The sequence below is a fragment of the Rattus norvegicus genome, chromosome 6 (genome assembly GCF_036323735.1).
Source record: "Rattus norvegicus strain BN/NHsdMcwi chromosome 6, GRCr8, whole genome shotgun sequence".
In the NCBI taxonomy this organism is placed as follows: domain Eukaryota; kingdom Metazoa; phylum Chordata; class Mammalia; order Rodentia; family Muridae; genus Rattus; species Rattus norvegicus.
In genome coordinates, this window is record NC_086024.1 from 80,837,511 (window position 1) to 80,860,371 (window position 22,861).

General features: G+C 41.5%; 1 protein-coding gene across 1 annotated transcript in view; it reads right to left on the minus strand.

The window, feature by feature from the left end:
• Window positions 1–869: 869 nt before the first annotated feature.
• Foxa1 (forkhead box A1) overlaps window positions 870–22,861 on the minus strand; it is a 32,816-nt gene continuing 10,824 nt past the window's right edge. The window contains exon 3 of the mRNA XM_039111792.2: window positions 870–1,619. Within this exon, the coding sequence (XP_038967720.1) occupies window positions 1,564–1,619 (56 nt within the window). The 3' untranslated portion in view covers window positions 870–1,563. The remainder of the gene's footprint in view (window positions 1,620–22,861) is intronic.

Genomic DNA, 22,861 nt, shown 5'->3' on the forward strand with positions numbered 1-22,861 from the left:
ATAGCAAGCACATCAGTGTTTCTGCTTTAAAGAACTGTACTTTGGTTAAATGTGTGTTAATCACTGATCATGACTTAGGGCCTTGATACATCATCGTTTGGTCACTTTGCAAAAGTAAAACGGTTTTGCATCTTAACTGTGGTCATCTCATAAAGAACAGCCGGATACTTACATGGGGTGACTAGAGGGATGGGAATACGTAAGCTTGTTTGCCAAGAGGACTGTCAGGGAAAGCTTTTAAAGTCAGACTTGCCTTTCAGCTGAAGCTCCAAAATAATCACTTTATTTCTACTTTTATAAAAACTGAACAAACGCGCCATATTCTAACTGTCAGCTTAAATATCACAAATATTATTGTCTAAATTTTAAGAAAATTGTCTGAGCCTCTTTCCTTGTGAGCCAGCTGTACAGGCCACCTACAGAAGTTCTCTGCTGCACAATTTGGTTTTCATGTGTACAGCAAGAAAGCCAATTAAAGTTGGAGTCTGTGCTCCGAGCACATCCTCCTTTCCAGTGAGTTCCTGGACTTTTATTATTTAATTCATTTACTCACCATTTAAATTGCAACTAAATCTACCTTCATTCATTAAAGTCTAATTCATCCTACCCACACAGCCAAGTTACTCTCTGCTCGAGTGCCTGGTGGAACCTGCTTGCAGCTCCCTATTAAGGGCCATTGTTAAGCCTCCTTATCCCTGCCCTGCCTCCCTCAGAATGCAAGTTTCTGGGGACCAGAGCCTCGCTCTTGTTCATTTCTTTGTGCAGGTAAATATTTGGGTATTCTTCAGTGGTGAAGCATATATTTTCAAATTACATTAGTTTTTGGTAACATTTGTATGATGTGTCTCGAAAAAAATTGAAAGACTAAGTCTTTGTTAAAATAGATTTATCACATCAGGCTGTCTAGCACTGGGACAGGACAGACAGGGTACCTGCCTGAAGCTTGTGACATCAATTTCAAGCAAAGGGTTAGTGAACACTGTCGCAGCTGATGATGCTAGTGTTTGGGGAACTTGTTTAGCTGGGTCATCATAACTCAGGGTTTCTTATGTAGTTATTAAGATGTGGTCTCAAAAGTCAGAAGTTTTAAAATCTCCTCTGCTAAAGTGAAGTCATGATTTCCTTTTGCTGACTCTGAAGTTTTTACAGTTTCCATACTCCTGAGCAGTCCAGTTTCATGCTCACCAAAGAAGAACAAGAACTAAATTGCTTTCCAGAACCAAGGACATGCAGCTTGGTGAATAAAATCCAAGTTTCAGCCAGTGTGGAGTTCTGGGCTACTTTCCAATGCTGCTGCATCTGCTTTCACTTCCAAAGTCACTCAGTTCCCACAAAATACCTGGAGTTCTGTGAATGCATACTGGGCTCACACACTTTCTTAGTCCTTCGGTTATATATTATTCTTTCAAACCCTGAGCTGTATTTGCAGATATCTGAGAGGAAAAGCAAATTTTGCATGAATATTGCTCCCCAAGCTATGACTCCAAAAATGAATATTTAATTATCATTTTATGCTTCTCTATGGTCTCCATCAGTTGCCGTCGTAGAGCATGTTGAAGATCCTCAGGCTTGAGGCGTGAGCTCTTCTGCAGAAGCAGGTCTGTTGTTCCAAAGGCTTTCTGAAATATTGAAGTTAGAATATTACTCCTTGTGAGTATGATATCACCACACTGAAAATCTTAAGTTGCTTTAAAAGCGTTTTCTTCTCATAAATGTACCTCCCCTTAACTGCATCTAACCAAATACACTTCTCAGTATAGTGTGTGCTTGGGAACTGTTTCTAGAGTGTACCTTGCAAAGTTAACCTTCTTGATTATGGTTGACTGCCTGCTGAGTGATTCATTTCAGGAGTGTCCTGTCTGTAATTTTCTAGGAAATGTTGCTTCTTTACTCATCAAGGAGGAGCAAACCAGAAATGCCAGCATTGTTTACCATGTGACAAACTCCATGATCTTAATGAAGTGTGGCCACACGCTGGTGCATGGCCAGATGAATCACATTTGTCTTAAAGTTGCAAAAGGTTAGGACACTAACTGTACTCATTTTCGACCTGAAATTCATCAGACAAGAAAGTGCTATTGACTCTTAGCTTTTACATTAAACATCTAAAATTCTCTTAGCTAATAATTTTTCACTTGGGATTATCTTTTCAACTCTAGGGTCTCCCATAGCTTCGAAACCATGTATGTAAAACACAAGAGTCTTCGTTTACAATGTTCACATTTGGGTAAAATAACAACATGGGAATTGAAGAATCTGAGTGTGTGCCATCAGCAGACATTTCCAACGCTGGAGAGGGACAGCCATTCCTTCTGTCCAGCTTGTCAGCCCCACTGTCCTTCTGTCTGCTTCGAAGAGCTGAAACCTACGTCATCATGGTTAATGTTTTGACAGATTTTATCGTAAACCTTGCTGTTGTAAATTCCCTTTGAGCCAAAATTTAACATGTTAAATGCTCACAAATGACTTCGACTGTTTGTGATCCAGAAAAGGAAATAATCGGATGTGCTATTTTAAATCATAGGAGTGGACAGTTTAACTCTTTCAGTGTTACAGATCAAGTTTTGGAAAAATTCTCCTTTGCTAAAGGCCTCTACATTACCACCAGAACCATATGTACACCTATTTGTGAGTAGGGCATTAGAAAAGATACCAAAGAGAACATTATATGATTTATGTGTTCTCGGTAAAATTTATAATCAAAATAATTCCTTTTTAAGTTCAAATGTAACACCTCCAAAATATGATCCACTTAAAAACTCTGGAGCAAACCCCTTCTTTACAGGTAGCTTCTCAGGGGGAGACCTCCATGATGACTTTTATCTGTTCTGACCACTCAGGGCATTTTAAAAACGTGATTGCAGTCATTGCTATCTCTAGGAGACTGCCGATCAAGATTCAGCTCTCCCTCTAAAGCATCTTCAATGACCATGACCATTAATATTTACCTATAAATGCGTTTGTACACAGGCTCCACTGTAGCACAGTAGTGATGACAAAAAGGAGTTTGTTACTCAGTTCTTTACCCTAGAATACCTCAAATCAACAAATATTTATTGAATGTCTACTGTGTGCAAATAACCCTGGGATGGGCAGGTTTTAAAAGCCACCCAACTTTTCAAATTGGCAAGTCAAAGCATTATTTTTTTTCAAGCATTGCAGAAGCCACTTTTGTGTCCTTAAGGACAAAGTGTACGAGGACGGCAAAGAAGAGAAGATTAATTCACAGCATGAAAACAGGAGAGAGGACACCCTAAAATAGCATCGGTGGACTGCATTGTGTGTTATGTATGTATGTGTGTATGTGATCGTGTGCACGAGACTATGTCATGTATGTATGCATACATGTCCGTATACATATCTATGTATTCATTCCAGAAAACTGTGAGTGTATTTGAGAGAAACAGCCTGTGATACAGTGACATGAAAATAGATATTAACATTTGAATATATTAATATATAAATGATGATGTATAATATTAATATTTAAATCCAGGGATTTGCTTTTAAAATAGGCTTTTACAGCTTGATTAGGGTTAAGTCCTATGATGCCAACCATCAAACCAAAATTGTTATTGTATTACAGAGCAAATATCCAACCTAAGTCTGCTGTTGTACAGGCCAGCTTACCCTAAAGTCTGCCATGGCGTGACCCCTAGTCAAAGGCTTGCCTTCTACATTGTTACCGCACAAGTTTCTGAAGAAGGGTTAATAAGAAAATTGCATCATAGTAAAATAAGCTACCTTGGAGCTAAATTTAAAGGTTGTCATGAGAAAGTAAATATAAAACTACCAGTAAGAAGCAAATGTCAAGGACTTCGTTGTCCTGCCCCAATATCTGCACTTCATTTTGTTAATTCTCATAAAGAAAACAGTATCTGGGATCATATCAAGTAACTGAATTTATTGTCTCACGGAGCTATTAAAGGGAGGCTGACTTCCTGTCCACTATTCCCGATGGTATTGGTTCTGGATCTTTTACATAGAAGATGTGTGCGTAGTTTGTGGTAGAGGTATTATTGAGATTTTTTTTTTACTAGGGGTATCTTATGTCAACTTAAAAAATATTTATTGAAGGGGCTTATTTTTTAAGGAGGCAGTTTTTTCCATCTATTCCTAGGCTAATGTTACATTCTAATGATAATCAAAACAGGCTCTAAATAACCTTCATTATCCAGAAGTTTTTCTTTTTTAAAGTCTGAAATGAATTCCTTGGTAATCTGACTGAGAAAATGCTGTTAAAGTTCTTAAAATCTTACATTTGCCTAATGGAATTGTTCGGTGTTAGGGTTACCTGTATCTCTTTACATCTTATTTTAGTTACTTGACACACCGATGATCTGGTTTATTATTTTCAAAGATTCCTGACTGCTCCGTAGTAGTAAATTTCCACAGTTGTTTCTTGAGATAACCAAACGACCTTCTTAAACAAGTACTTGCCATGTGTGACAATTCTGTACTGCTTTGGTGTCTTCCATTTATATTCTTGATTGTATTATAGATAAAGTCTTTAGATATATTTTAAATAAAGTTTCACATGTGTGAAATCTAATGCTTGTAGTCAAGCGTCTCTAAGTTCTTTCTAATTTCCACTTAATTCTCTCCTCCTGAGCTCCTTTGACCAAAGTTCTTTAATATTGGGACCCTCTTACCTAAGACCTAGCCTGGATTCACCTGCCCCCTTGTGGTGTTTTTATCCAAAAAGTTAATTAATTTTTGAAACCTGACAGGACACAGTCTGAGCCAAGAAACCTCATTCTTACTGTTTGGCAGCGAAGTCAGTCAGTGGCTAACATAACAAGACAAAGGAAATCATTTAAGCTTTTTATTTAACCCAGAGCCTAAGAAGGAGTTGGGCACACAAAGAATAAATGTCGTGAAATAACCTGGAGTAACTTAATTTTCTCTAGAATCTCTGTTAATGACCTGAAGTTTGAGAACTAAAGAGTCATTTCAAAAGTTTTTAAAATGCAACTTAAAATTCGTTCTATGTTGACGTCTTCCTTTTTTTCCACATGTGATGAGTCTGCTATTCCACCTAAATTTTAAGTAAAATTTCCAAGTCTCTTGTCAAAGATACACTCATACTATAAAAATAAGTTAACTATTGCATAATATATGATCACGTATTTTATATGCTTGACACAAATACGCTATTTGGCCTTCTTCAGTTACCTTAAGACTAATTATGACCCTTTTAATTGAAGGTGACAGGTTTTGTAGATGGGGAAAAGATGTGTGTGTTTAATGAGCCAACTCACCTTGTCACAAAATCAGAGTCATTTTTCTAGATGCAAGACTTAAAGATTATGCCTCTGGTTAATAAATAATAATGTAACAAAAAGGAGACGTGAAGAAAAGCACTTTTCACATACATACACAGTTTGTCTTTGAGATGGTAATAGATTATTGTTATCAACAAGACCCCAGATAGCATTCTAATGACGTCTTATTTCTGTTTATACTGGAACATTCCTAGCAGAAAAGAATTATCTTTTTCCTCCCCATTTCGTCCCCTTCAGGCCCATACCTATGCCTGGCTAGGTGGAGCTCAGAGAGACTCTGGCTTCCTGTCATCTCAGCTGAGGTCCGGAAGAAACAAAATGGAGTTCTACACCGCCCTGAACGGGCCGTGTTTCTACTGTCTACCACTGCTCTTTGGTTTCTCTTGAATTTATAACAGTTGACCTACTAACAGGTTCCCAGAAACAGGTTCAGAGTTTGGCAGGCAAACCCAACCTCTTTGTCCTTCCAAAGTACATAAATGCTAAACTGTGCTCGTGGTGAGAGAGAGGCATTCCAGCGAGGCTAAAACCCAAGTCTCTGCTCCCCAGAAGCCTGCTGCCATTTCTCCCCTAAGGAATGGTTTGCGAGTCCGCCCTTGGCATCATTTCTTCAGCCTGGATTAAGCACAGGTGACTGAGAGTCTGCCTTATCTTCACAAGGCATTAGTCACTCTATAAAAGTTAAATTTATTATGAAATGTCTTGTTTGCCTTAGCATATATCTTCTCTGGGAAGTTGGAAACAAAGGCATGTCCTCTAAGGCTCCACGCGGGGAAAGCACATCCTCCTTTGGAATTTAACCTTAATTTGAACCAAGATCTGTGAAAGAAAAGCACTTTGGTGTATTGTTCCCTAGCTCCACCTTCTCTCCCCTTATCTAAATGCAGCTACTTTTGTGGTTTTTCGACTTCACTTTTTTTTTTTTAAATTCTCCCAATTCCAAAGCTGGGTGCTTTCTCTGAGTTTAACATTTATCCTACAAAAGAAGTTAAGATAATTGTAAAATTATACTTTGGAGGTGAGTCATTTTATGCAGCCTTAATTCTGATGTTCTTGAAGTTGCATGAATTCTTGGACCATTTCTTCATCTTCCTTGCTGATTTGTTATTTTAGGGTACACTCTGCTTTAGGAGTGGGGCAAACAGCTTAGTGGCAGATGCATTCACATGCCCTTGGTTTGATCCTCAGCGCAGAATAAAAAGGAGGAAAGAGAATGTAAAAACGTTCTTATCTCCCCAAAATTTATTTTTCTGAAAGTCTTTTCTAAGACTCTGGAAATGAAAATTCTAATGGAAGTGTAGATAGTCATTTATTCTAAAATAATGATTTTTGTGTATTATGTCTCTGTCAACATTACTGATATAAAATGTTCTTAGCAAAAAGAGAAAAAAGAAAGAAAAACCATCTATAAATTCCTCTGACGGAATGCTTTATTACGTTAATGTGGCATTATATATTCCACTTATATGGTAATGCTGAAATTATTTAGATAGTTACGTTTTTGTTTTAATTTGGAAAGGAGGGAAGGTTGAAAGTATAGGGTGTATGTCTAATACAGTTAGAGAATGCATGAGATCAAATCAGAGGAGCATGGATCCCAGTACAGTCAGAGGAGATGTAATAGCAAACAGAGGATTGTTGTTCCCCACCCAAGCCCACCACTGTCTCAGCTTTAATTAACATCAGTTTAGTGATATTCAGCAATGACAACTCTTGTAAGTATACAGACGTAGACCGTCTTACACAGCGTTCCTGTGCACAGCTAACAGCCAGGAGAGCCTCCGCCCTTCTCTGGTGGACTGGACTCTGCTTCCAGGTTCCCTTGCAAAAGCCAGCAGGGTCTCAGTTCCTGTCCCCAGCCTATCAGCTTCATGTTTTCACACTCCAGATCAGTGACAGAAGAGAACGCACACCATACAGCATCCGCAGCCGTTGACAGAGTGGGAGGGCAGAACAAAAAACATTTCACTTAATGACCTCCACTAAAGTAGGGTTTTTAAGATCAAAACTCAAAATCTTCCAGCAGATGTGGATATCCTTTGGTGCAAAAACATTTATACATTATTTTCTGTCATTACTGTCTCACCAAAGCCACAGAATTGGGTGACAAGCACATCTCTTGTGTGTGTGTGTGTGTGTGTGTGTGTGTATTGTATGATCATGTAAACAAACACACACGTGCGTGAGCGCGCACACACACACACAGATTTTGCACCATGAAGTCTTTGTATGCTCTCCCTTTTTTCGAGCCTTTCAGGACTCAGCACCACCATCAACCCCATACGGGGTTTCAAAAGTACAGCCGTCTTGTTCATCGCTCAGCTGTAGCATATATATGACCCCATGAAATAAAGGATAGCGGCTGAAGTGGGACCAGACTCTCAAAGGCCTGTGCCCTGACTTCTCTGGTGAGAAAGCATGTGGACAGAGATAGTCATCTGGCAGAATATTCACAGCACTACATCGAAGTGCTGCTTCCACAAACATTTGCAGTGAGATGAACTGCAGAGGTTGAATGAAGTCTTCACATTGTGTTTTAGTACACGAAAGAAGACACAAGTTAAAAACTAAACTAAAAGAACCGAACACCATGATCTCCCTAAAGGAGGGTTTCCCAAGGAAAAAGCCCGGAGGGTGGATGCAAACTAAAATAAGTGGAAAAAAAAAAAAACACGGCATTTTAGCCAATAGTTCCTACTTTTAAACCTACAATGCCAAGCAACCAGAGCTTCCGGGGACTAAGCCACGACCCAAAGACTATACATGGACTGACCCTGGACTCTGACCTCATAGGTAGCAATGAATATCCTAGTAAGAGCACCAGTGGAAGGGGAAGCCCTTGGTCCTGCCAAGGCTGGACCCCCAGTGAACGTGATTGTTGGGGGAGGGAGGGCGGCGATGGGGGGAGGATGGGGAGGGAACACCCATATAGAAGGGAAGGGGGAGGGGTTAGGGGGATGTTGGCCTGGAAACCGGGAAAGGGCATAACAATTGAAATGTAAATAATAAATACCCAAGTTAATAAAGAAAAAAAACCTACAAGGAACTCACTTAAGTCTGATGGTAGAACATCAAGGAGAAACCTGAGACTAATTATAATGTTGGTTATTTACCAGTCAGACAGACAGCAGTTCACTTTGAGCCACTCACTCAATCTATTAGCCCCCTATGTAACAAAACATACAAATTTTCTTTAGTTTTCCTCCTTTTCAAAAAAAGAACAATGTCAAAAATACTGCTGAATGTTCTTCACCAGGAGGGAAAAAATTGAAAATGTTTAGTACATACATATTCTACAGCATGCTTACCACGGACTTAGAAAAGTTTAATTCTTACCATTTCTAACCAACAAGTCAACCAACCAACCAAGACCCACTGTCTATCTTCCCCAGAAAGGAACCCATGCTTGAGCCAAAGCTCTAAAACCAGTCACTGCCTGACCCTGCATTTGATGCTGACCCCAACCAAACAGAGCATCAAAACTATAACCACTGTAGGCGTCAGTTATAGAATTAAATGCCCGATTAGGCCCCCTCAGCCTGACTGGTTCAGATGGTAGGCTAAAAGGCCTGTCAGACCCTAACTACTCTGCAGTTCCTCCTGGGTGGCAGCCATGGCTGCTGGGTTCATGATAATGGCTCCAAAGATCCTCTTTCCATCCGGGCTCCACCATGGTTATTTCCCAAGCCAGCTCTGCCCTGCTCGTGTTACCAAACCCTCTCGGACTCCCAAAACCACCAGACTACCTCCAAATCTCCCACGTCTCTAACTGTGTGTCGCTCTTGTGCTTACATTCAGCATCAGGTGTATGCACATTGATTTCTGTAATGATCAAATCCTCCGCACAAACAGACTGGACAACCTTAGCATTCGTAAATGCAGCAAAATCAAAGGCCCTGAATAGTTTAGAAATAAAGACATTTGCAACTTTCTCATACTGACGGAACCGTTGAAGGTCTTTGGCCAGGATGTCCTCCATATAATATCCAACAAACACCTTTTTGCTTCTCAGATGCTCATCTGGGAATCTTTGCTTAGAATCTGAAAGTTGACAGTCACACCATCATCTGCCTGTCAAATGTCCCTGTGACATTCTTTCACTTAGGTTTCATATTCCATAGCTTAAACACAGCCAAACTCTTTCAGTTTTAGAATCTATCTTGACTTGCACTGTAAGACCCTCTCCAAAGCACTGGAATTGTCTGTAAGATCCTCTTCGGTTGTTTTCCATGGGAAATCCAGTGCTATTAAACCAGATGTTACTATCACTGCTGAAGAAGCTCCTTCCTCCTCCATTTTCCTTTTGTTCACCAGTCATATACACTGGATTCCTGTAGTCTAGGCTGTGTGCCCTGGAAACGGGGCTGTGACTGTGCACGGCAATACTGCTCCATGGTCTTTTTGATGATATTCCAGTGTGCTCATTGTTACCCGGATAAGCTCAGACATTCTTGCTTTGTTCTCTGCTAGCTGCCAGGAAGCACAATGAGGAAACTGAGACAGCAAGAGAGCAGAGAATAGCCAAGCTACTGCTTCATGCCCACCCCAAGCAACACTTTACATGGCTATTAGTACAGATTAGCTCTACCACTTGTCTGTACTTGATTATATTCTGCTGACATTTAAATTCACAGTATAGAACAGGTTTCTTCATGGACATTATAAGTGAACAATGAACAATAAGTTCACAGTTTTAATACTTTTATATCTTAAACTCCAAGTTACTGATTTCCTTGGTTTGCGCGGCTGAGTATATATTTAACACAAACTTTCTGAAAAGAGAGCGAATGCCCTTATACAGCTATTGCCTCAGGGCTCTAGAGTCTTCCCAAGGTTAATTTCAGGCAACTATCTTCTCAGCAGCAGGTGCTTATCTATTCAGGAATCGATGATAAGTGCTATCAAAAACATTTCGTGATAGCACAACTGTACGAACAAGCCAGCTATGGTGGAAAACACCTGTAAACAGCACTAAACATGCAGAAGCAAGAGTATCATTAGTTCAAGGACAGCCTGGGCTACCTAGCAATTCCTTGTCTCAAAAAATGAATAAATAAATAAAAACCAAGCACTAGGGAAGAATCTGGGAGGTAGAGTGCTTCCTGAATGTAAGGTCCTGGGTTTGTAAGCATAAAGACGGTCGTCAGACAAAACTGAAGGGAGAAGGAAAAAGAACAGGCGCGGCGGGTGTGCGAAGAGAACGGTTTGGTGGTTGCTGAAATAAGGAAATGAGGGACAGAAAGCATGAAGGGTGGTTCCAGATGCCCTGTGCATCATCGTGGTAAAGGCTACTGAGTTTGCGAAACTGTAGCTGCAAAACAGACAAAAGACAACCAAGATCCGGAGTGTGGGGTGTATACAGTTCAGTGGCAAAGCAGACTCCTGTGCACAGGGGCTGCTGTCCAATCCCAGCACCACAGAAAAAGAAATGAAAGTGCATGTGAGTGTGTGCAGAAAAGTCTCAAAATCCTACAGAAATCCAAATATGTAAAGCTGTGCAAACCAGTTAGAATAATCAAGCATCAGACCACTCTATTAGTTATGAGTGCTATGGCTAGATCAGGCCTTTAGGTAAAACTATTAAGAAAAACGTATGGGGGTTGGGGATTTGGCTCAGCGGTAGAGCGCTTGCCTAGCAAGCGCAAGGCCCTGGGTTCGGTCCCCAGCTCCGAAAAAAAAGAAAAGAAAAGAAAAAAGTATAAAGTATTTATTTTATTGGTATTTATATGATTCTTAACCACAGAAGACTACATGAAATAACAAAGACAAACACAGTCCCTGGCTAACAAAGTCAGAATCTGATAGAATTGTGAGAAGTTTGGGGCTGGGTATAAGCGGTATATGCCTTTAATTCCAGGACCCAGGAGGCAGAGCCAGGCAGGGCTTTATGAGTTAGCAGTCAGCCCGCTCTACATAGTGAGTTCTAGGACAACTAGGGCTGCATAGTGAGACCTTGTCTTGAAAAAGACCCCTGCCTCCATAAAAGAAGTTTTTTTTGCTGACCTGTGGTGATGGGAGAAGCTAAAAGATAAGAAGCTCAACTGTAAAGCATCCAAGATTTAACCAATATATCAATTGCCTAATAGTTACAAAATAACTCAGTATAAGAAATGCACAGTTTAAGAAAACGAAGCATGTTCTCAGAGGATTTATTTCATATTTTGAGCAGCTTTTGGTTTTGTTATAATTAGGATATTTTTATTGTTTTTCTACAAGTATATCTTTCAGAGAGGATTCAAAGGAAAAAAAATAATAGGGGAGATAAGATGTCTTAGTTACTTCTATCGCTGTGGTAAATCAACAGGAGCAAGTGCGGGAAGCAAAGAGAAAGCACCAGACATCCTAAGAGTCTGGAGACTTTAAAGCCCACCACAGTGACACCCTCTTCCAACAAGACCACATCTCCTAAGCCTTTCCCAAAAGTCCCACCAACTGAGGACCAACTTTTCATGAGCCTATGGGGGCCGTTCTCATTCGGAAAGCCACAGGCATAGTAGTGGCCGGTGATAATTAAGTCAATATCACACCTGATTCTAGGGAAATGATGTTAAATAACACAGTGTCTCACCTCATACTGCCCAGCCCTGAAAGAGTAACAGCTGTAAATAGTTTTGGGGAGGCAGGGGCCACCATTATGGTGACAGGTCCAGAAGACCGGGGGAGAAGGGATCTTTTCCTGCCTCTAGGCTTAAGAAAGCTTCCCCTAAATTCCTGTGGAGTTTGCAGTTAAGGAGTCCTTCGTAACTTTCCTAAAAGTGATTTCTGCCAAAATGAGAAACAAAATCAAATGTAGAGAGCCAAGAAGGAGAGGTAGAAATTGAGTCAGTGGATAGAGACCATTTTCCCCAGGAAATTACTTTAACCATTCTGAAAAGATTTAATAATGAATTTCATATTGCACAGCACAATTACAGGCCGTCGGTGGCTGAGCTTCCTCTTTTTCTCCTGGGTCTTAGTGAATAATCGGTTTCCATTTGCACAGTGCTGAGGACATGAGTCCTTTCAGCAAGAGCTTATCCCTTAAGGAGGGTCCTAGCAGCACCTTCGTGTCATCCATGCCTTTGGTTCCCATTGCTCTCTTCTCCTCTTCATGTTCTGGGATTTCATAGTCTCTGATCCCAAGCGCCCCTCCCCCACAGTACCTGGTGGCTCCAGTATAACTTCTCCCTAAAAACAATCCACTAAGCTCAGTGACTTGAATTTTCAGCCCATGCTGCACGTGCTCCCTCTGAACACACACTCCTGTCAACACTGCTTTTCCATTCTCTCCTCTCCTGAGGAGCATAATAAACCTTTAACCCTGACATACTTCCACATCTCCTCTATTCATCCAACAGCGTCTTACTATTTGCCACGATTTTCATCTTAAAATGTCTCCCTGGCCAGGTAGATGGTTGAGTGAGTAAAGGTGCTTGTCAGCAACCCTGATAACCTGGTTAAATCCCTGGAACCCTCGTGGCAGAGAGAGAGAGAGAGAGAGAGAGAGAGAGAGAGAGAGAGAGAGAGAACAGACTCCTGATGGCATGTGGTGTACAGTCACACATATGTACACACAAAATAAACAAAATTAATTTGTAAATTCCAATATATCTTACCACTAGAACATTTTATTTTTTTCACTGTCAAAAGTATAGTTTACCATAATCACTCCAGCACTCTAAAATTCACCTGGGTGAGGATGCTATATCAAATCTAGGTCATTTCCCATATATTTCCAACTACTATATTCATTTGACTCAAATGCATATTTTATCTTTTTACTTTCTGTGAGACCCTTCATTCCCCCCTCTTGTTGAAGATAGATTTTTTTCTCACATAATATCTCCTGATTAGTTTCCCCTTCCTCCCTCCCAGTTCCTCCTCTCCTCCTCTTCCTTCCCAGACCCTGTCCCATTCTGTCTCTCATTTTAGAAAGCAAGCAGGATTCTAAGGGATAATAATATGATGTAATAAGGTAAAACAAAAATTATCACATATGAGTTGGATAAGACAAAAAAGTAAGTAAATAAATCAATGAATAAAAAAAAAAACCGGAAAAGTGCCCAAGAGAAGGCACAAGAATCAGAGACCCACTCATTCAAACACTCAAGAATCCCATAAAAAAAATCACTAAACTGGAGGCCATAAAATACATGTAGAAGACCTCGTTCCAACTCGTGTAGGCCCTGTGCATTCCACCTCAGTCTCTCTGCGTTCAGATGAGCCTTGGCTTTCCCTCCATCTTTAACACTGTCTAACCCAAACTGTGCAGTGAGCTGAGTTATATATGTGAAAGCTTATTCACATGATAGTATGTGGTTTTCTACCCTTTAGAAACCCAGATATACTAGATTAAATAGATATTACTCTAGAGTAACAGCATGCTACCAGATGGTCTTTACTAAATAATTAACCAAAGTTCACAGAAAAATAAAGCGGTACCATAGCTGTGACCACAAATATGTACTAACATAGAAAATATGGATAGAAAGTGCGTTTTAAAATTGAGTACGAAGTAAGAGGACCTCATAGAAATAGCCAAGACTCGAGACTTGGGACTTGAGAGAATGTCATGAAGCCGCTGTTTACTTCTGACGATAACACATTTGCAGAATCAATGTGACTCAGCCTCTGGAAACAGCTGTAAAACTCGGAAATTACACAAAATAGAATACAGCAAAGCCTGAAGCTCTGGGACAGGGCGTTCCTGCCACCAGCTGAAGACACACAGGCGGGGGGTGAGGCTGAGGCCCCCACTGAGGTGTTTGCTGATTGGAAGATTGAGTTGCACTGCATTCTTGAGTTTGTGGCAATCTGTAGGCTGGGTTCCTAGAAACAGAGTTCAGGTTTAAAGTCAGCACCTATAACACGAGAGGAAACATTAAAAGTATTATAGTTACCATCGGTTCACATACAATTTTCTTTCTAGACCCCTGACTGATTTCTGAGAGGCTAAGACTCCCTAGAAAGCTCAGAGAAACAAACACGGAGAAAGAAAAAGCTCGGAAAGTATTATTAGTCCCTTGGAACAAAGGAATAGAAAACCTGGAAGTCTGGTGAAGAGAAACACAGCATTTTATTTCCATCTTGAAATAGCTGTGCTCTGTGAGTAGGGCTAAATTAATTCTAAAGAGGCCAGCCTGAACTGCAGGGAAGTGTCTGGGACGCGTCCGCAGCAAATTTAAATCTCCTTAGACAATATCACCTAAAATCCCCACTGTTGTTCCACGGCCGGCGTTTTCCATTCAATTAGGAATATCCAAGAATGCCAGGAAATAAATTTCTCCACTAAAAGTCAAGAGAAAATAAAAGAGAAGCAGAAATAGACCCGGATACAAATATCGAGATGCTCGGGTACACAGGGACAGAGGGTGAATGGTATAGCTCGGAAGGTACAGTGTGTATCTACTGGGCACGACGTCCCGGGTTCATTTCAGAGCACATCGTACACTGTGATGCCAGCACTTGGGAGATAGAAGCAGGAGGTTTAGGAGTTCAGAGTCATTCTCAGCTACGGAGAGAACTCAAGGCCAGACAGTGCTGAGAGCCCACCTCAGAAATGTATGTATCTCAAAGCTAGAGAGACGACTCAGCAGCTAAGAGCATGCACAGCTCTTGCGGGGCACTTAACATCAGTTTCTAGCATCCACATTTGGTATCATACATGTGCATGTAACTCCAGCTCCAGGGGATCTGATAAATCTGACACACACACACACACACACACACACACACACACACACCAACTGAAGTTAATAATTCATCTAGACATTGTGGCATACACCCTTAATCTTAGCATTTGATAATCTGAGACAAGAGGAACCTGAGTTTCAGGCCAGTGTGAGGGTATTTCAGACAATAAACCACAACAAGAAATCTGAGACTTGGATAGATAGTTTTAGTAGCAGCGTGGAATCAGTGAAAAGGTGGCCTCCAGAACTGAGAGAGACCACTGGTGCCAGTCAAAATCAGAGGGAAGAAAGAGCATGGAAAGATCTAAGAGACATCAAAGACAGACACGTGGGGGGTGGATTAAGATTTATCATGTGTGTGTGTGAGTGTGAGTGTGTGTGCGCGCGTGTGTCTGTGTTTGAAGTCTGAACTCAGGAAAATCTGAGCTAACCTCCATGTGTGAAGTGATACAATGATATCATCTAGGTTTCCAGTGAAAGATAGACCTGTAAATCAAGGAACTAGAAAACACAGAACACATCCTAGCCAAACAGCTCCTAAAAACATGTATAAACGTATACATCTCCCTGCTAATAGAATTGAGGGAGGAAGAGAGAGGAAGCCACCTGTGTCCTGGGCCCTGAAGAGAGGCAAGGACTGCCTGGCAATGGAGGACAGACGCACAGTGCCTGCCTAAGCCCAAGATGCAATCTGGACTAAGTGCATCGCTCTCCTGTTCCTCATCACTGAGCTTGTTCCTAGCACCTGGTGACACCCAGAACTTTGTGGGAGGAGCAAGAACAGGAAGACAAACTCTGTTGTCCTGGAAAACCTGCTAGAATCTGAGGGAGGAGCTGAAACACTGAGGGAAAAAAACTTCAGCATTCCAGAGCTCACACTAAGTACATAGTGACAGTCCAGGCCACATCTGGAGGGGCTTCAAGTGTGCTGTGCACTGAAAATGACTAGGAAACAATAAAAACTCATTCTCCTCAAATACTGACTGAATTGAGTGAAAGTCCACACTAAGAGCCCGAGAGAAAGAAATCCATATCTGAGATATTTATCTCGGGCTTTAATTTTCATTTTATATAAAATGTGGCATTTATTGTTTGAAGAGATGGAAATGCATTAAAACAAAAAAAAATTACACGCAAAAAATTAAGTGATGAGGTCAACAGAACCGGATCCAAAGACAACCAAAATGTTAGGAGTACCAGCAACTTGAATAAGAAGGAAAAATTAAGGAAATAAATACAAGATAGTAAGACTAGGACTGAGAGCTGGCTTGTGAGAGAAACAGAAATCAGAAACAACAGATAACACCTTTCAAGCTCTATGAATAAAAAGACACCAACAACCTGGGATTGTTTTGGCCCCAGCTCCATCAGAATTGTGATACTACAAGAAGTGAGCCAGGGCTACACAAAGAAACTGGGGTGGGGTGGGGGAATGCAAGGTGTGGAGAGTGGGGATGGGTGGGGGGGAGACAAGAAAAAGTCAGTTGGTGGGATCAAAGGAGATAACGAGGTAACTTGAGGGAAATGTTTATCTAATCTGGCGTTGAGATGCCCATTATTCCTGAAGGAACTGCTCGATCTAAGACTTCACATAGATGGTCACCTGCAGTCTACGGATATCTACCCTTTGCGCTCATTTTGTCCTCTGTAAACAAGGGAAGGCTCCTCTCTCGCCCAAGCTTGAAGCAACTGTGTGACCCTCCAACTGAACAGCAATGCTTCCTTCTCTGGCGAGCATTTCCAGGCTAAACTATCCTTCAGAAACCACGGCTTAGTTCCTAACCGGATCGAGAATCTTCTAAGTATACCTCGCTTTATTTTTTCCTTTTTAACCGAGTCCTGTGGTCCTGTGGGGACCTGTACACTCTCATCCCGTGTTGCAACGTAAAAGGGCTTTTTTCTCTTTTTATGGAGGGAACTCTTACTGTTTACTCAGTTCTTACTGTGGAACTTCAGCCTCGAGAGAGTAGGTCTTGTTTGTACTCCCTGAAAGCTTTTATTCTGAATATTAGGCTAGAAATGATGTGCCAGCCCTGACAAGAGTTGACCAAAAAGACCTGGAGGTTCGTTTAAAAAATAGCGAACAGTAGTAGAGTCAAAACCCGTGATCTTTGACAAAGTGATTAAGGCAAGATTGCAGGTGGAGTAATGCGGAACGTTGACAAGAACACCCTAATTAATTACAGGCACAGGAGGGGTGACTCAGGGGTGAAATGATTATTGTGCTTGAATGGCTAAGAGAATAAAAATATATAGTAATTTTAGGGAGCCTTGTTATTGAAGAAAGCTTTTATTTAAATATGTGGATTATCCATCAAGTACCACGTAGACAAGTATAAAAGTCAACTGTAGTTCTTGTTTAAAAAACAATGAGTATGAAGTGTCAGCCAGTGGTGGCTGTGATGGCACAAACCATGAGGTCCTTTAGCAGAGACCTTGTCAGTGTCCCCTAGCAGAGACCATCAGGCACTGACAGTTGAGGGGGCTGAGTTTGTGGCTTGTTGAAAATAAGAGAGGCCACACACCAAGGGAATTGAGCATTTCCACTTAAGGTTAATACAGGATTGCGGATTGTGGTAGGTGATTGGTGGAAAATTCAGAACATAAACTTTGAATTTGGGAGCTGTTGGGATGCAGGGGTTGGGTATCTTCCTAAACCTTAACTTGAAAAAGAAAATTCAAAAATGAAGTTAAAACTGTGATTTGCAAAGAATAGGGAATTCTGTTACTTGGGGTGGTGGAATATTTACTATACTGTGGTTTTTCCCAGATATCTTGTTCTTATGTGGGTTTAGACAAAAACTACAAAGTGGTCTTGTTTTTGTCTGAGTCTTCTGGTTACAGAGTGGCTTCATTTAGGACTGGTGCTTGGTAAAATCAGTTGTTGCATAAGTTGCCCCTAGAGAGGAGACAGGACTCCTCCCACCAGATCTAATGAAGTTTATTTCGATATAGAAGTAGAAATAGCCAGTTGAAACAGGTACCCTGGAGGGACAGACCACAGGTGAAATCATCTTCTATATAAGATCCCAACTACAACAGGAGATGAAAAAGTGCAGAGGTTTACGTCAGCTAAGAAGCTGTTCGGTGTTTCCACAAAGATGGTGTCTTTTACTAAGTCATCTGTTGTATTAAATTACAAAATGTCACTTTCGCTGTGTATCATGAAGTCGCCAAGGATTTAGGAGTGTGCGTCCTTTAGCCTCTAAAAATATGGAGTGGGTTGCCATTTTATGAGTGATACAAATTGTCTTTCTCCAAATACTTAGGCTAGTTTAAATATTAGTCAATACAAATAATTTGTAACTTTATTTTGAGTTTTGAACTGCATCTCTCATAGAAAAACAAAAAAACAAACAAAAAAAAAAAACATTGCCATTTTCCAGAGCTAAATAGAACATCAGCCAGTGACAATACCCACCCATAAGACAGTCCTTCTGTATCCAGAGCAAGAAAATCAACACTCCCAGCCACCACCAAGAAAAAAAAAAGTGCATTCCCTAGTCCTCTGGAATTCTGTTTACGGGCGTCTAAATTACTGGATACTTGTCTCATTCCTGGCATTAGGTGTGATAAAGAGACAACTCACTCAGGGGCAGCAGCAGTAGCAGCAGCAGCAGCAGCAGCAACAGCGGCAACAACAGATTCTGTGCATGCCACATAGCCCATGCTCTTGGAGCATCAAAAGGAGATGAAGCCTGATTAACCATTTTGAAACCTATCGGATGAGGAGAAGTCCTTACAAAACAACTTTTATACGCTTTAATTAAAAACGTGTTCCGGCAGCTCAGAGCTGAATGGACTTCAGGGGGAGCAGGGCTGAGCCGGTTGCTATGACGACACCAAATCTTTTCCCGCCAGGCCCTTCCTCATCAACACACTGACTAGCTACACCACCACCAACCCCCTGCCCCCCCCACACCCGCCCCATTAATTTGCTTCTGTGCTATCTTTCACTCCCTGGGTCTGTCCCCTGGCTACGGAGGCTGTAGAAGGCTGAGTGCCTCCTGACGCCTCTGTGGTTGGACTCACAGCCTTCTCTTTTAGGCTCTCCCTTTCCCTAGTGACTTCAGTGCTCTGTGTTCCTTTTAAAACAAGTTACTTTCCTGAGCTTAAAACTACCTTATTATTTTAATGATAATCTAGTAGTCACTGTTTACAACCCCTTGTTACAAATCCAATATACCAAATCATGAGTACGACTGACAAGAATTTCATGAAGCAACAGCATTTATATTTCGAGTCACCAGTTGGCTGCCTGTATCTAGAGGGACTCTTTGCTCATGCCCAGTACTCCTCTGTGTTGCTGAGGATGCCCTAAAGAGAGGCATTCTCCATTAAAGTCAAATTGTGCTTCCCCCCCTCTTACAAACACTTTTATACGTGTTTTAGTATTGGCCTGCATGCGCATTTGAGCACCACTTGGGTGCTAGGAATCAAACCCTGGTCATCTGTAAGAACAAGGCATGCTCTTTAACCCGAGTTCTCTCCCCAGACTCAAGTCGTGCTTACCCTTAAAATCTCAGCTTATTGTCCAAACAGCACTATCTGGTAACAATGTAAGAGAGGCCAGACAAGGGGACACATGTCTATAATCCCAGTACGTGTGCGTCTGAGGCAGGAGATTGTGAGTTTGAGGCCGTCCCGAGTTCATTTTGAGATAAGTGAGACTGCATCTCAAAAACTGTAAGTAAAAAGAACACTATAGCATGGATGGGAGAACAGATGCTAGGGGCTGAGGTGGGAGATTGCCTTATTTTATCTTAGAAGGCTTTAGAGAATATCTTCAAAATCGTGCGTGGCATACAGGAAGTCAATAGCACTTCACAGTTCCAGTGGTACAACCAAGAATTGGGTAGGACTCAGCCCTCAGCAGCCACCTCCAGGAAGCTCGTGCCCTTGTTACACTCAATGGCTTCCTATCGATTGTGACATTACTAGACAGCTTCCTAACGTTGCCCTTTGAATCATCAGGGGCCTCACAGCCTTTCACTTGGATTGTGAGTCCAACTTAATGTCTCATCCATTCTGTTATAGATGATGAATGAGCTGAATGGAATTGAATGGAGATTATTTCTCAGTATTCCTCTTTTCCTCTACAACTTAATCATTCTAAGAATTATTATGACTATGACTACCACTTGAACTATTAGTTAGACGAAACAAGCACTCCCTCTCTGCTTGCCGGACTCAGCAGAGACATTGCAATTCAGGAGTCAGGTGTAGCCTGGGGAGTTAATCCTTGGTTTGCTATGGCCCATTGGCCACTACTATACAGAGGGGATGTGAATCTTTCCATGTATCGGAAGCTTCAGCTTCCAAGTCTCTACGAACCATAGAGAAGTATTATGTCTCTCAAGAAGTTTCACAAAGATCTGCCTTAACTGCTTGCTACGTAAAACTATGCCTGATAGGCTACGTGTAAATCTGAGCCACAGTAACAAATATTACGGAACGAAAGAGGGTGGGGGGCATCCTATGACTGACTGGTCGACATAAACCTTTCTTTAAAAGTAGATGGGCAACAATGACTAACTTTTGGTGGTTAATCTCATAAAGTTACTGAATCTGTTATCGAGAATAATGGTACCATTGGAAGGAATTTGACATTTAACTTCCCTTTTCTCCTGTTAGTATCTGGAGTTGGAAAGCAGTGCTTGTCTATATTATAGGTGTTTCCTTCTGTAGGATGTTCTGTCTGGATCAGTCTTAGGTGGGGACTAAAGAAAGTGCATTTAAATTGTCTGGATTATCAGTTAGACAAGGTTTCAGGTACCTGAAGCAAGTTTGAGATAATGAGAATGCATACTCAAAAGAGGCACACTGGAAATATCTCAGCCGATTTCATTATAATGTGGGAGAGAGGTGGGGATTCTTTGGCAAAAGTGTCCTATATCATACATGCTTAATCACATGCATGAACTCAAGAAGTCCATCCTTACCATTTAGATCTATTCCAGATCAGGTTGGGAAACCTTCTGAGAAGTGATCTTACAGGATGAGTGGACTGAAGACAGAACGGGTCTTTCCTATTACTGTATCCGTGGCCGAGTAATTGGTTGGTTTTCTAGGCTGGGGTGAGCTTTGAGGCTGTGCTTCACATAGTAGTAAATTCTCAGCTTTCCTGAAATGTCTTATGTCTTCTCCCTTGCCTATTCCTGCCAAAGACATCTACATAGAAATTGGAATATCTTTTGTTTAGTAATTCTTCCATCCTGTGATGGCTGGCTCATGTGAAGTCACATAATCCTGCATGTGTGTTCTGGCACTAGACAAATTGTTTATGTGAGAAAACCACAGGGCTGTCCTGTTGCTTCGGAGGAAGGAGCACAGCAGTGTCCTGCTTGTGCAAAATACATGCCAGGATTCAAGGCAGAGGTTAAACCTTCATTTTATGTTGCAAAGACAGTTTATTAAAGGTGACTGAAGGAAGTCATTTGCATGTAGTCTGTCATCAAGATTCAAGCCCAGTTTTAATATGTTAATAAAAAGAAGGGTGGGTTTCCCAAAGTCACTTTTTCTTTATAACCTCTGGTGTCTGAAGTTTAAAACTCAGGCAGAAAATAGAACTTGAGCCAGGTATAAGCCATATCCTGGGAAGACAGAATCAGTAGGATTGTGAGCTCCGGAGGCCAGCCTAGGCTACATGACAAGACTGTCTCAAAAATTAGAGAAAATTGTCTATATATGTCTTCATTAAATACACAGAATACCACAGAGATGGGTGTTTTGTACGGTTTTTGAAGTAAATGAAAAACATAAAGACTGCACACTACAAGAATTAACATGTATCTTAATGTGCGCTAATGGGACAAGAAAGGAAAGAAAGGAAACTGGCTTCCGTTAAATTTTATCTATGACGATGGAATTTCTCTCCTCTTCTCCAAGTGCTTAGACCTAAAAAGCTGGAAGGTGATGTGAGGTCCACAAAAGTAGTCTAGGTTTCTCAGCGGAAGGAATTAAATAACTAAAGCCCCGTGTCTCCTGATGAGACTAATACCTGTCTGGAAGCCTTAAATAAGACACACTTTTCAACGTTTACCTCAAACCAGCAGATCTGCCTTCACTGCCTCCTTGCTAGATGCAAGAGTCTTCTGGATATGCCGCCAGACAGCTAGGTACCGTGCTTGAGAGTTGGGATAACCATGAGTAATTGGTGAGAAATGACCCATCCGCACCACACAGCATTGTCACTTAAAATGAACAGAAGCACCTTATGTCCTGTTTTTTAGATTATTCTTTATCTAGCAGAACTAAAACTTCAGCACATTCTTTTCCTAACTGAGAGAATGGGCTCCTGTTGGAAGCTTGGTCATGACCACAGCACCAAGCTAAACAAACTAACCAGAGATGTAAACATCTTTGACAGTGTTTCTTTAATCAGTCTCTCTGTCTCTCTCTGTCTATCTGTCTTTCTGTCTGTCTCTCTGTCTCTGTCTCTCTCCCAGACACACAAACACACACACACACACACTCTTACACCCACTCAGAAACACACACACACACTTATACACACACACACACACACACACACACACACACACACACACACACACACACACACACACACAGAGAGCCAATGAATTGATGATGCCTGTTTTAATTTCCATGCACTAGAAAAGCAGAGAAGCAAAGAAATGTTGGAGAGTGCTAATGAGGCAGGGACCCTGGAGGAACCTTGCAGCAGAGGGCACCTGCACCGGGTTGTGAGCAGTACCCCAGGGTGGCAGTGCCAGCACAAGACTTCTGCAGCCTGCTGTGGGGGACATAGTGTTCAGCCCAGGCTCCTTGATGTCCTTCTCTGGATACCTAGCGTGAAAGCCAATGGGGAGCTCCTCAACTGGGGGCTGGGAGGGAGGGATGAGTACTCTGGGCTCTGGGGTGGAGCACGACGTCCAGGATCGA